This window comes from Cucurbita pepo, chromosome 8 (genome assembly GCF_057944985.1).
Source record: "Cucurbita pepo subsp. pepo isolate OVF chromosome 8, ASM5794498v1, whole genome shotgun sequence".
Taxonomy (NCBI): domain Eukaryota; kingdom Viridiplantae; phylum Streptophyta; class Magnoliopsida; order Cucurbitales; family Cucurbitaceae; genus Cucurbita; species Cucurbita pepo.
Genome location: NC_141805.1, coordinates 11,234,949 through 11,249,491, shown reverse-complemented (window position 1 = coordinate 11,249,491; position 14,543 = coordinate 11,234,949). Strand labels below are relative to the sequence as shown.

The following is a 14,543-nucleotide window of genomic DNA, read 5'->3' as shown; positions in this document are numbered from 1 at the left end:
ATTTTAAACATTAAATTAATAAAAATATCCAAATATTTTAGACTTTAAAAAAAATTAATAATACCCTTATACTTTAAAAATATTATTTTTTTTTGTTAGTTTTTTAATAAAAAAATATTAACACGAACTATTTAAAAAATACCCCAAAACTTTTAAAAAAGTTTTTGTGAAATTAAAAAAAAAAAAATTCAAGGGTATAATAAAATTTTTTAGGTTATTTCGAAATTCTTTTTTTTTTTTTTTTTTTTGGTGAAAATTCAAGTGCTCTTGAAAACAAAGTAATTGGATATGATTGAGATAAAGATTATTATAATTTTTTTAGATTTTCATTTCGGTCGTAGTTTCTTTCTCCATCCAGGACTTCAATTTTTCATCGCAATTTCGCACTTTGATTCTCTGTCGTGAACAATCCTCTGAACCATTCGATCAAATCACTCCGATTTTCCTCAGATCTCACGTATTAACCTCTGATTCAATCTTGAAGTTTAGCCATATTCCATTTCCATGGCGACTGCACCACTTAAGGCGGTGTCCTTAACGCATGTCCGGTACCAGAGGGGAGATCAGCTCGGCCATTTCTTGGCTTGGGTATCGTTAGTCCCTGTTTTCATCAGCCTCGGTGGATTTCTCTCTCACTTCATCTTCCGCCGCGAATTACAGGGTATGTTCTTCGCGCTAGGGCTCCTAATCTCTCAATTCATCAATGAGTTCATCAAGACGTCTGTTCAGCAAGCTCGCCCTGAGACTTGTGCGTTATTGGAAATGTGTGATTCGCATGGTTGGCCCTCTAGTCACTCTCAGTATATGTTTTTCTTCGCTATGTACTTCACTTTATTGTCGTATAAAGGAATTGGACTATGGGGGACTGAAAGCAAGTGGATAATGAACCTACTGGCTTGGTCTCTGGCTCTCTTGACGATGTATTCGAGGGTGTATTTGGGATACCATAGTGTTGCGCAGGTTTTTGCTGGTGCTACGCTCGGAATGTTCCTTGGAGCTCTGTGGTTCTGGGTTGTAAATTCTGTGCTTTTCTGCTACTTCCCGGCGATTGAGGAGAGCCAGTTTGGCAGGAAGTTTTACATCAAGGACACTTCTCACATAAGCAATGTTTTGAAATTTGAGTATGATAATGCAAGAGCTGCTAGAGAAAAGTTGGATTGTAAGTGCGATTGATCGAGTGGGATCTGATATGTGAGAAGGTATATCTTTCAATCTTAGAGAAATATAAATTGAAAATTGTGCTTTAACTTCACATTGCCTAATCGGGCATGCTTTGTTTTGCTCATTGATTTTATAATGATCATTGTAACCACTAGCTGCTGAATATTCATTGGTTTTGTTATGACAAAAACTTTACTTTGATCCGATATTGAATGTTTTATGGTATCAATTCTTTTAGAGAATGTTTGAAGGTGATATCATAGGAGATTAAGAAGCAATTGTCTTTGTAGTGGACATAGTATTTTGTGAAATCTCTGCTAGCCCGAAAGGTTGTTTTACTTGCCGTTGCGGGAATCTGAAGTGTCACTTTTTTCTGCATGCACTTCTTGAAGTTATAAAAATTCCCTCCAGTCTGTTCCCGGTTTGGGTTAGGAGAACATCGGAGCGATTGCCTCCGCAGATCCAAATGCGCTCACAAGGCGCACAATAAGAATAAGACTGATAGAGACTTCATAAGGTACCATTTGAGCTGCAGATCATAATGCTCCTAGTGCTTAGTAATCGTAATGCTCCTAGTGCTTAGTAAGCTAGGCCAAGGCCCCTTCAAAAGCGGACGAGATTATTAGAGAAAGGGGAGAAAGGTTTTTCACGTGCTTACTAGGGTTGACAGCTAAATTCAGTATTCCCAACCCCATGACATAAGAAAGTTGTGGAGTGCATAAGCCCCGATAGGTAGCCAAATTTGTTTCAATAACCAAATAGAATCGAAGTTAGCTTTTGAAATGCATTTTCCTAATTTTTTGGATCTCATTTTTCCATTTATTTTACGCTCTTATATAACCCGATCATTCATCCAAGCTGGATTTCTTATGTCATTTATAAGGTTAAATTATTTATATATTTTGATGGGTGTAAGAATCTGAGAGAGAATATATAGTTCTCAATCTGTCCTCGATTTCTAGTTCTCTGGTTAGCTTGTTGTCTCTTATCTTCGTTCTTGTATCAAGGATTTGAGAGTACAGTTTGATGTTCCTTCTTGTTACTGGTTGTTGAGCTTTGAGGCATGCTAATTTGCCTATTTGAATTAGAAAGTCACTAGATAGATAGCGATGGTTAGAATAAACTGTGATAACATGGATTCCGGTTGTTATTGCAACCGATGGCGGCTATCTTCTTAGGAAGTTCTTTTAGGCGTTCAATAACACATGAGGAGAATTTGAGATTTTGAGGTCTTGATCAAGAGTATATGTCTTAACCAATTAAGTTATGTTTAGGTTGGTAGAAAGATAAGAAGTTGCATGAACCCGTTACTCTATTGCAAAGATATACCAAAAGGAAAAGCTTCTCGAGTTTTGAGTTCTGGCACAGTTTGCTTATTTATGATACCCATATCTCATACTAGGTGGAATAGATTATGTTGTCCATCTTCATTGAAGTTTGTTTGGGTAGTGTTGAAGAAAAATCCAGCTGATAGTAAAGTCAAACAGTGTGGCTGAAGAAACTGTAACGACCTAGATCACCGCTAGCAGATATTGTCCTCTTTGGGCTTTCCCTTTCGGACTTTCCCTTTCGGGCTTCTCCTCAAGGCTTTAAAACGCGTCTGCTACGAGAAGGTTTCCACACCCTTAAAAATGGTGGTTTGTTCTCCTCCCCAACCAATGTGGGACATCATAGAAACATTATCTGGTATACATGTCTCGCTTTTATTTTTCCATTCCCTTGTAATTGTATCAAATCATGGGAGATTTTGCTTTGATCTAAACTTGTCGAAATCTGTTTGGCTCTCGTGGCAGCCATCCTGGATAGCCAGCAATGCAGGATATAAGTACTTTCCATGTCAAATATGTAGGATAAGGAAGCAATTTCCTAACCTTAGTCCTTAGTCGAGATATGCGCAAGCTAATTCGAACACCTATAGGAATCGTGTTCTACTTATCAATGGCTGCAATTTTTGAGCTGCTATCTCAGTTTCTGGTAAATTTATTGGGTTTGTATCTTTGATTTTGTTTCAGGAGAGACAAGAATGCTGTTGAAAATGTTGTTTCAGGAGAACCAGGTTATGATATATGAAAACACCCAAAGAAACCAGCTTTGCAAAGGGATCAATTCACCATTTCAGATTACTGAAGAGACTTTACTTACTGGCTGCCGTGATATTTCTGCTCATAGACAGCCTTAATTAGGTATAAACATTGATCATTTAATACTTCAATTTATAAACATAGTTTGAAATGTTTTATTAAGGTACCTGCACAGTTTTTCATTTATTTGGGTACAGAGGATCTTCTCTACTAAAATATACTAAAGTAGACCTAATTTTAAATCTCCTTCTGGATTGAATATGCTATGTCTTTGTTTCTTAGTTCTCACTAGGATACTTTCCTTTCGGCCAACCGGCTTAGTCGCCTTAGCCAGTGATCCATACACAGTCGATCCGTGCGTTTCTATATTTGGTCCGATCAATACGCAGCTTTGCCTTTTGCAGATCAAATACTAGAATTTGATATTTCTAAGTGTAAATTGATAGCATAAACTTAGGATTTGATAAAACTTTCGGAAATAGTCCTTATGGCTTGGTAGATAATATTTTTCATCAAACTATAATGATTAAATTATAACTTTCCCAAAACTAAAAGGACCGAATTTATAATTTAACGCAATATTTATAAGCTTAATTAGATGATTATTGAGTGAGGTTTATGTGTATTGGGGTTTTGGTCTTTCCTTTTCTTTTTTCTTTTTTTTTTTTTTTCTCATTTGAAAAAAATTATTTTTGAAATTCTAAACTAGTTAGAAAAAAAAAAAAACATAAAAAATACCCTTTAACCATATTTCTAATTTTTTTAAAAAAAGTTTCAATAATGTCGAGAGATTTAAAAAACGATACTTTCATAGTTAGGAAGTGAACTGTTTGTTCGTTAAGCGAGTCAAATTATATAATAAATTATCATTCTTATGAGAGGTATAAATATAGTTTCTATGATTTGATGGAAGTTATATGATTTAATAAAGCTTATGATAAAATATGATTCTTATGGACTATTTAAGGGACTAATTTTAATAAATCAAAATTAATGAACTAAATTAAAACTTTGGTTAAAACCAAACTATAAACTCGTTACACTCAATTTAGGCCCAAATAATTGGGCCATACGAAGTGACCGAGCCCATACAATGGCCCACGAAATTGAAAATGAAAATTTTAATTTTGATGTATCCCATCGTGGGGATGGCGCTTTAAAGCGGGAAGCGTGACACAGTCCTCTGAAAGCTCTTTCCAAATCAGTTCGATGAAGTGTCGCGGTGGCGCTGACCATCAACGGCGGCGCTCCACCACACCAGCAACCATTTCTTCGAAATCATCCTCTCTCTCTTTCTCTTCAACTCTGCGGTTCTATTTTTACTTTTCGATTTCGATATGGCAGGTGCTTCTGGCGGCGGCAGTGGCAGGATCAACCGGACTGGTCGCAAAGCGCATTTTGGAGGCCGGTGTAAACTCTGATGAAACTACAGAAGAACCGAAGAAATGTGATGAGAGTTGCGGAGATCGAGAGGAATCTGGTGGCATTACGGAAGAAAACAAGGAGTCGGTGCTGTGGGTAAATATGTTGAAGTGCGGAATTGTGGTAGACATTTGGCGATGGAGCCAAAGAAGAGTTCGGAGAGGTTTTCTGTTTGTTTGAAGAAGAGGGAACTAGTAAGAACTAGGCACTGCCAAGTGTGAATCCTGCCATTCCAAAGGTAAGATGATCATGATCATTTGACTTAAAACTATTTTATTTCTGTTCAGTTCCTGAGTAAGAATAGTGCCAATAGAACCATTTCAAGTTTCAACTGCTAATGATCCTCCTGATTATCTTATGTTCAAGATCATATGGTGATATAGAACATAAATAGTGTACTGATTGATAACCGAGTTATCAAAACATGGTTAAGTAAGGGGGTTATCTTCGTTTTGAGCGATCATTTAATATAGAAATGTATAATTATAATTCCACTTAGTTCTTGGCTTGCGCCACGAGTTCGCGATTGTTTCTAATCTTCAACGTTACTTGATTCTAAAATAACTCTTTGTTTGTTGTTTGTCGAGCTAATTCGGAGAAAAACAAGGAGCTATGTCTTTTTGTTGCATTCTTTAATGAGCAGGGAACTGCATACGTTGGAGTTCTTATGAACAACTACTTAGTTATGCAACCTATGTTCTTGCAGTGCATTCTTCTTGGTTTTTTGGTTTAATTTTATAATTAGGACGTGGGGCTCCTCTGGTTGCTTCATGTTGATTACCCATCCCACTAATCTTTGAATGCTTCACCCGCCCCACTGTTTTTCAGGAGACTTAGCCCACCCAGGCCAGCTCCAAAGGACCAAGAATTTAACCCTGGACTCCGAACATTCCTAACCCAAGCCTAAGGCACCCCCTTGGTATGTTCTACAATGTATTTAGAATGGGAACTTGCAGTATTTACCTTCAATGTCTTGTAGGAATGTCTAATTTCTGGTTACATGCTCACATTCTTTTAAGTTTTCATGGTGCACACCTTTTCCCTTCTGTTGCATTAATGTTTCAACTAATCCCATCTCCATTGTAATGGTGGATGAATAATTTGAAACACAGGAACTATAGAAGTTCAGAATTTTCAAGCAGATCTTGGTTCATAACTGATAGAACGATTTGCAATTAGTGTTAATTTGATTTAGTTGGTATTTTGCCTTCCAAGTATTGCAGGTCAAGGTTTCATCTAGTGAATTACATGCTTATCTATAGCATGGAGCTGTACCAGCTGAACTGGATCAGAAACTGCCATTTGCTTATTGAACCGCAGGAGAGTCAAATTGTGGAGCTGGAATCTGAACTGCATGGTGCCCAAAGCGGACTTCATTCTTAGTAATCATGAACCTTCACAATGGTATGATATTGTCGACTTTGAGCATAAGTTCTCATGGCTTTACTTTTAGTTTCCCTAAAAGTCCTCGTACCAATAGAGATGTATTCTTTACTTATAAATTCATGATCCATGATCATCCCCGTAGTTAGTCGATGTGGGACTCCCCACCAACAATCTTCCCCTTGAACAAAGTATACACTATAGAGCTTGCGCTAAGACCTATGGATTCCTCGAATAGCCTTCTCTTAATTGAGCCTCGACTCCTTTCTCCGGAATCCTCAAACAAAGTACACCCTTTGTTTGACGTTGAGTCACTTTTTGACTACGCCTTCAAGACTCACAATTTCTTTGTTCGACAGTTGAGATTATTCCAATAGAGATCGTACTCGAGCATATGAGATATAGAGCACTTGACTGAATGATTCTCTGTTGAGTTTGATAGCCTCACCAGGATGGAAGCCAGCAATGTAAGTTGGACCTTTTTGTGTTCTTGTCGGCAGGATGAAACTACTAGCTTAGTCCGAAGCCCCATCTTTTTGGTGGGGTTTGGAAACGAAGAGGAAGTGGGTCTTCTCCAATCCTTAAAATAATATAATGAGACTACTGGTGATTGATGCTGCTCTGATTTTAAGTGTTTTGCACTCTCTTTATATGATTTGACTATATTGGCATTTCGCTTTGTCGAGGTAGAAGCTGCCATGCTGGAGGAGACACCGACATGCTGTGCTGGAATTTTATTGACACGTGTACCTGCTTACTCTCTAGAAGCAAGAATTTCTTCTTGACGTGTACAAAGGTATGTTTTTTTCTGCTAAAAGTTGCTTATTGTCTACTTTATTACAATTTTCTTTCATTATTATTCATATTGTCTTCTGGTTTATTTATTTTTAGTTTATTATTTTATTTAATACGATCTAAATAACTAAAAAAAATTACCAAACACTAAAATAGAATTAGAAAAATAGCATTTTAGTCGTGTATTTTGGCTTTATTCTACTTTAGCCCCTATATTTTCAAAAAGTCTTAAAATTAGTTCGTTTGGATTTATTTATTTTAATCAAAATTAGTTGAATAAAAAGACGTTTATTGAAGTATAAGGATTGAAATGAAATAAAACAAAATATAGGACTAAAATGATATTTGAATGTTTATTTATTTATGATAGGCAGCATGTGGTATTAAAAATGGTTACCATCCACCATGTGGTTTGGTTGATATAAAAACCATTGAATTTCATTTAATTTAGAATTAATTTTAATAAAATAGGTTCATGTGGCTTGTTTATGCTACATGTGTCACATGATGTAAAAATAAAAAAATAAAAAAATAAAAAAATAAAAAAATAAAAAAAAAAACTTTACAAAAGGGTATAATGGTCAAATTTAGTTATCTCATAGATGTCTCAAACCATTCTTTTATTTTTTTATAATACTGATTTCTTAAACGTAAAAGATGCTTAACAAAAAGGTTAAAAAGCTTAGAAGTCAAGGAAAGAAAGAGAAGAAAACATTATATATATATATATATATTACCCTATACTCCCTTTTCTTAGAGAAGTTACTTTTGGGGATAAAAAAGTAAAAAAGGTTAAAAAGAAAATAACTTTTACCCTACGTAGTTGAACTTTCACCCGTAAGCTTCGTATTGGACGCCCTAAATCGTCCATTTTAAGACTAAGTTTTAGGTGAATAAATCACAATTATTATTAGAGCATTAATACCACCCCCACCCTAAAACAAACAAAAAAAAGCTTCTACTTTTATAGGGGAATGTTTGATTTTTCTTTAAAATTATTTTTTAAAAATGTTTTTATATCTTAATTTATTCATTATAATTATCCTGCTTCATTTTTTTTTTTTTTTTTTTTTTTGTTTGGGATAATTTTATCTTTAAAGTGTTTACTTAAAAGAATTAACTTTTTAAAGATTTTTTTATTTTATTTTTAGAGTATTAACTAATTCCGTCCATGTTTTTGAGTTCTTTATTCAACAAAATTTAAGAGTACATTTGATATGACATCTACAACATAGGTCATCGAAAGGATCTCATATGACTTTATCCTGCTCATTTTTATTAAGTTCAGCTTTGATAATAGTAGGCAGCAATATTGGATAGGCAATCTACAACATAGGTTATCGAAAGGATCTCGGAGACCCACCAAAGCATGAAAGCCAGAATCTTTTAGAAAATGGATTCTATCCATCTCTCCAAGAAAATGTACAACTCCTGAAAATATTTTGAGTTAAATCCTTTGTTTTGATATTATCCACCAATCCCCAAAAGGCCTATACCCGGTTAGGAATCAAGACTCTCCGCAATATCTACAATGGTATGATATATCCACCAATCCCCAAAATGCATTTACCCGGTTAGGAATCAAGACTCTCCGCAATATCCACAATGGTATAATATTGTCCACTTTGACCATAAATTCTCATGATTTTGCTTTGGGCTTCTTCAAAACGCTTCATACCAGTAGAGATAGTATTTTTCACTCATAAACTCATAATCTCTCACTAAATTAAACCATCTGACTCACTCCTAATTATCCTCAATAATATGAAAATTTGATGATGAAAAAGGGGAAATGGGTTGAATCAAAATTGAATGAATGAATGGATGAGGTGAAATGATTACGAAGTTGAGTAAAGAAGTGGGAAAAGCTTCTCCCATTTTTTCAAACCAAATCAGGCACATTTTCTTTATTATTTTATTACCTTTTTTTTTTTTTTTTTCTAATATTATGGGTAATTTTGTATGACTTTTTCGATTTTTTAAAAAACAAAATTTATACCGTTTTTATTTTTAAAAAAATATGTAAAAGGAAATTCATTTTTTAAATACATTTTTTTCAACCTTTGCCCTGAAACGGCTATAGATAGATTACCCTTTTTCATTTAAAAAAGAAATATTTAATAGGTGGCTTGGCTACTTTATGAATATTAAAAATAAATAAATTAAACCCACTTGAAATTACCCAAATAACCCCTACAGACAAAAACCTTCCAAACCTTATAATATACAAAAATCTCTGCACTCGATTTACCATCCGTGCACGCACTCATATAAATATTCACACAAAACAAATATTTCCCCACAAAAAGAAAATAAATAAATAAATAAATAATGAAAAACCCATAAATTTCCTGAACGCAACGAAGCCTTCTCAGTTCTAACTCTACCAGTGAAGAACTCTGCCGGGAACCACCCATTTGCTCGGCGCCGACTGCGGTGGGAGGAGCCAAAAGAAAGCTCTGGAGAAGAATTTGTTGGGACAGTTGAGGAGGAGGAGGGTTTTTGAAAATGAAGCCATCGGCGAAGCCGATATCTAGTCCAGGCCGGACGGAGAAATTCCCGCCGCCATTGATGAGGTTTTTGAGGAGCAATGTGGGGAGCAAAAGCAGAGGAAGGCGTTCGAGTCCGATGATGTTCATGAGGAAGAAGAACAACGCCCATGAAACCCAAGAGCCTTCTTCCCCTAAAGTCACTTGTATTGGCCAAGTCCGAGTTCGCCGCTCCTCTACGCGCCGCCGCAAACGTCGATGTGCCTCCACGCGCCGCCGTTGCTGCTGGTTCCGTGCTGCCCTGTTTTGTCCCTGGTTTCGAAGAAAAAATAAACCCAATTCTTATCCGATTTTCCAGAGATGGGTCTCGTTTTTCCAAGGTGGGTTCCGTCGAAAACCCAAAATTAAAATAGATTCGCCGCCGCCGCCGCCGCCGCGTGAAACTCCCTTCCACGGCAGAGCTGAAATTTCAAACCCAATTACCCAAGTTGCCGCCGCCGCCGCCGCCGTCCACGACGATGATGAAGAAGCAACAGCCAAAGCTTTTATTCCTTCTAATTCTTCGCCGCCCAAAAATGCATTGTTACTAACAAGATGCAGATCTGCTCCATATCGATCGACATCATTAGCGAGTAGATTCTGGGGCTCTCCTCTGAGAAACGACGAAAATCTGAAAGAAGAAGAAGAAGAAGAAGAAGACGAGGAACATAGCACAAAGCCCAACAATGGCGGAAAAGCAGTCGAGATTGAGAAACCCACATCCCAAAGAGCCTCAGTTTCGGATCAAGATCCAAGTGGGGGCTTAGAATTCGAGGAAGACGAGGAATTTGTGCAGAACATAGAGAATTCCACCACAGAAAGAATCACCAAATCCGCCATTATCGAACGAGAAAAAGCAGGGGATGATGAAGATGGGCTTGTAAGTTCATCCCGGCCATTAATTTTGACACGTTGCAAATCAGAACCGTCGAGAACGGCGGAGAAGATGAACCCAGAAATTGGATTCTGGAAAAAGATAAGGCTGGGGATTCCTGATTCATGCTTACCAAACACAATTCATGATATACAGTAAGTGTTCCCTTTTTTTTTATTATTATTATTTTTTATTTATTTATAAAAAACATGAATATTGATATATATATATTTTTTGGTTCTTCTGTAAATTTTGTGGTTTATGAACAATCTTTGAACTGTTAATGGGTTTGGTTTTAGTTCAGTTTAGTGGTTCTTTCAATTTGTGAAGACAGTTGGAGGAGTGATGGGAAGTGAGGGAATTTAAATATAGCATCTTTGGATACTCTCCGACTCTGTTCTTTATTATTTATAAGAAAATATTTATTACATTTTTCATTGGTTTCCTTCACATGTCCTGTCTCATTATATACTTTCTTTCCTCTTTCTTCTTCTTCACTCCTTCCTCTATTTTTCACCACTCCAATTTTGTATTTTTCACCACTCCAATTTTGTTGGGTGAATCATATGAACAGATCTCAAATTTGTCGATGAACATGTCCTTCAAATTTGTCGATGAACATGTCCAAACATTCTCGTTTCGTGATGTTTAATGGGATAGAATTAGTGTAAGAGCCCAAGTCCATTATGTATCGACGTCAGTCTCTTTCCACACCCTTGTAAATAATGTTAAAAAAAAAAAAACTCAGTTCCCTTCTACTTGGCGGCACACTGCCTGTGTCTAACTTTAATACTTGTACACTGCCTATGTCTAACTCTAATACCATTTGTAATATAAGTTTATTAAGTTTATTACTAAAAGATATTGTCTAATTTGATAGATTTCCACGAATGAAATATTTCCCCTCTTCTTGATGGGGTCTTGCAATTAGTGATGAAACTTAAAAACAGAAACCACGTTAAAAAAATTATATTTATAAAAAATAAAAAAATAAAAAAATAAACCAAATATATCCTATTCAATAATAGGTCTTTTGACTATTTGAACGTGCTCAAATTGAATTGATAGGGTGTGAACGACAATGACAACATATGCATAAAACAAATACTTGTCCCCCATCTACCATAGGAGCAAAAACAAATGCGCATAACCTAATTTCAAAAGAGTCGAGTCAGGTACTGTGCCTTTACCACAAGCAATGTTAAAGCAAAAAATGGGGTGCTTTATTGCCCAATATCAAAAGCCACTGACTTACTTGCCTGCGGGAGTATAGTAAAGCAAGCAACTGAGCTAGCAGCCAACATGACAAAACAGTAAAAGGCTAAAAGCAGTGTGTTTTTATATCAGCAGAGCATTCGAAATTATGTTGATGGAGACTTGAAAACAATGAATCCCACAAAAAACACACAAGGGGGGACAACATGACTTGCTTCAGTAAAAGGTAAGCTTTTCTGTGCTTCAATGGTCTCTAGTGTTCCACGTGATTCAAATAAGTGGTAGTAATGGCCCCTTGAGGAACATGTCTCTTCCTTAGTTGACTACATGTTCCTTGTGACAAATTTATGAGTGTCTTCCTGTTCAAAAGAGTGTGTTCTAATCTTCCAAACAGAGAGTTACACAAATCCATCACTCAACCCTATAGAGACTCTACAATCTAACCCCACCATTTATTGCAAGATTCAAAGGCAGAAAAAGAAAAGATTCTAACAGTAAAAAGGACTGAGTTAAGGCTGTTTAAAGATGGAGAAACAGAAATCTTTCTGGTGCGTACCAAAAAAAGGAGAATAAGCAGAAAAGAACCAATGGAACCTTGAGAAAAGAGCCCATGTAATGTAATATGAGTTAGAAACTCACAATCAAGATCAATTCCTGAAGAGTTAAGAGACAGCAAGTAAAAGAAATAAACAACTGTAAGAACTTTCTAGGCAGTCTATGTATGAAAATTGTGGGGAAAATCAAACCGTTCTAAGAAGGAAACCTCGGGAAGTTAAACACTTGGTCATTTTTTTCTTTTACTCTCCAGGTGCAGACACTCCTTGCTTCAGTCTTTCCCTCTTCATTTTCTTTTTAGAAACTGGCTTCTTCTTCTTGGGAGGGAGATTCTTCTGTGCATACAAGTAAAGTGCATAGTTCCCTATGAGGAAAATCAGCAGCAACCCACCAACAAGAAGAAGTACCATTAGCCCTGGATTGAATCCTTTTGCTGCAACATCGTTCATCACATTTCCCTGTTTACTTACAGAACAACAGTTAATACACCATCACAATGAGCCACAAAATTGAAGTTGATTCTTCAATGAACAAAACCCACCATTTCATATTTTCCTTGAGTAATGGATGATCTAATTATGCATAGATTTCATGAAGGCATTACTAATTAGACGCTTTCAGAAATGGAGATCCACTTTTATTAATGAGAAACTACCATTCGAGAACTAATAACAGGCAATTCTGTTCAAATTTATCTTAATTCAAAACTAGGGCATACACCAAATTGGCTTCTCTTCATCAGATTTCTTAAACCTAGCCCTGTTCGATCTTAAACTATTTCTCCATAAAACAAATAGTAGATTCAAATGCTAAACAAGCTTTAATGATGAACGCATATATAACAGAACAGTCTGATTACACATTCACAACCTACCGGCTCGAAATTCCCCAATTTGAAACGACAATTTGCCCGCACGATTCATCTTTCCCTAAAATTTCCCCCAAAAGACAAATTCCACACCAAAAACCTAGATTTACAGGTCCTATAATGCGTGGGCCAAACAATCAGAAGCTCAATTTTCCTCCCATAGAATTCCAGCCAAAAAGAAAACCAAAACAAAATTCCGATCCAAACCAGCACTCGCTAATCAAATCACCGCCCAACCAGATGAAATCAAGCTTTCAGAAAAGAAGAAAAGACGATTCTAAACACACACAGATAGATCCAAACAATAAAATTGAAGGAAAAAGGCATTCGAACACAATAAAAAAAAAAATGGAATCCAAAACGGACAAATCGTGAAATTGAACGCAAAAAGCAAGAAACTAAGCGGGATTCCTTCGACAATCGTACCTTACCATTGGCTGACGCCATGACTACGACTCAGAGCTGGCTAGATCGGCCAGCAAGAAGATCCCGAATATACGAAATTGGATCGAATTGGCGGTGCAGCTTTGACGGAGAAATGTCAGCAAAAAAAAGGGTAAGATTTCATATAAATCGGCGATTTGGTCCATCTCAGTCCCGCGCTTTCTATGGGCCGCTCTTTTCATCGTAATGGGCTCATGTACGCTCGTCGTATATTATTATTATTATTAAATAAAAATATATATTTTTTAAATTTAAAATATTCAGGTTATAAAATTTGCTACCGACCACGTGGGCTTGCACCAAAAATTTCCCCAAGGCCCAATTCCCCTACCCTTTGGGCCTTATAATAAGCCCAATAACATTTAAGGCCCAACGTTTGGAACCCGTTCAAACCCAAATAGCTATATAATAAAATAAAATAAATAATTTTATTTTTTCTTGATTTAAATAAATTCTTATATAAATCCAAAGTCCTCCAACAACTAAAATTATTTATTTTATTTTATTATATAGTTGATGATGAATAATTTCAAATCCCCTTTAATGGAGACAAGTTCCCACTTAAGCAAGTATGTTGTTGCATAATCCAATCACATAATGCCACGTGGTATATATATCCTAGCAGCCTCTACCAATAGGCTAATAAACTACTTCCTATATTATTGAATGCAATAATCAATGAATTAATTGTATATACTATGGTTTGAAAATGTTAATCAATGTGACAATCACAATTAAATATTCCACGTGTCACTATAAGCTAATAAATTTTTCAAGCAAGACCCATTTACCAAACTTTATAAGTAACTTGGACAATAATTTAACACAATAATAATAATAATAATAGACCGACACAAATATAAGAAGTTATCATTTGTCTCTATTATTTGTTTGATCGAATATGTTAGAGGTGAAGTCCACGTAGGCTCATATGTACGAACAACCATATAGTCCTACATCGATCTGTTCCTAGGTGAGGGTTTCCAGCCTCATCGAGCTAAAGAGACAAGATTTGAGGGTATGTAGGAAAAACTTATTGAGCTCGATTAGATCTTATTCAAGGCAGGCATTATCGAATCTCGAAATCTCCATTACAGTGTCTCAAGTACGAAACGACCATGTGGTAGTGGGGGAATGTTGTAATATTGGGACCATCTAGCCTCCAAGGTACACAAGAGTTACCCTACCTCCATTCGACATAGTATAAACACTGACTT

The 14,543-nt window shown here is 36.1% G+C and overlaps 3 protein-coding genes and 1 long non-coding RNA gene across 8 annotated transcripts; 3 read left to right on the top strand and 1 right to left on the bottom strand.

The window, feature by feature from the left end:
* The first annotated feature begins 312 nt into the window (after nucleotides 1-312).
* LPPGAMMA (Phosphatidic acid phosphatase (PAP2) family protein) lies at nucleotides 313-3,508 on the top strand. Its single transcript, XM_023685112.2, has 2 exons — nucleotides 313-1,199; nucleotides 3,174-3,508. The coding sequence occupies exon 1, from the start codon at nucleotides 505-507 to the stop codon at nucleotides 1,171-1,173; it is 669 nt and encodes a 222-aa protein (XP_023540880.2). The 5' UTR covers nucleotides 313-504; the 3' UTR covers nucleotides 1,174-1,199; nucleotides 3,174-3,508.
* Nucleotides 3,509-4,394: 886 nt separating this feature from the next.
* On the top strand, nucleotides 4,395-7,363 carry LOC111799794 (uncharacterized). Of its 3 annotated transcripts, XR_015422295.1 has the most exons (6): nucleotides 4,395-4,902; nucleotides 5,493-5,583; nucleotides 5,888-6,068; nucleotides 6,193-6,334; nucleotides 6,407-6,514; nucleotides 6,738-7,363. It is a non-coding gene; the product is annotated as an uncharacterized LOC111799794 (long non-coding RNA). The 3 variants fall into 3 exon arrangements; XR_015422294.1 differs by having other exon boundaries at nucleotides 5,880-6,068; nucleotides 6,193-6,514; XR_015422293.1 differs by having other exon boundaries at nucleotides 4,396-4,902; nucleotides 6,193-6,514.
* A 1,617-nt stretch (nucleotides 7,364-8,980) lies between these two features.
* LOC147791550 (uncharacterized) lies at nucleotides 8,981-10,434 on the top strand. Its single transcript, XM_087126027.1, has one exon. It carries the CDS (start codon nucleotides 9,351-9,353, stop codon nucleotides 10,401-10,403), a length of 1,053 nt encoding a protein of 350 aa, XP_086982153.1. The 5' UTR covers nucleotides 8,981-9,350; the 3' UTR covers nucleotides 10,404-10,434.
* Nucleotides 10,435-12,054: 1,620 nt separating this feature from the next.
* LOC111800253 (DNA-binding protein S1FA) lies at nucleotides 12,055-13,468 on the bottom strand. Of its 3 annotated transcripts, none has more exons than XM_023683857.2 (2): nucleotides 13,309-13,468; nucleotides 12,055-12,472 (listed from the first exon to the last, which is right to left on the bottom strand). In XM_023683857.2, exons 1-2 carry the CDS (start codon nucleotides 13,327-13,329, stop codon nucleotides 12,257-12,259), a joined length of 237 nt encoding a protein of 78 aa, XP_023539625.1. In that variant the 5' UTR covers nucleotides 13,330-13,468; the 3' UTR covers nucleotides 12,055-12,256. The 3 variants fall into 3 exon arrangements, with proteins under 3 accessions (XP_023539625.1, XP_086982110.1, XP_023539626.1); XM_087125984.1 differs by having other exon boundaries at nucleotides 13,314-13,465; XM_023683858.2 differs by lacking the exon at nucleotides 13,309-13,468 and adding an exon at nucleotides 12,889-13,229.
* Between the last annotated feature and the right edge of the window lie 1,075 nt (nucleotides 13,469-14,543).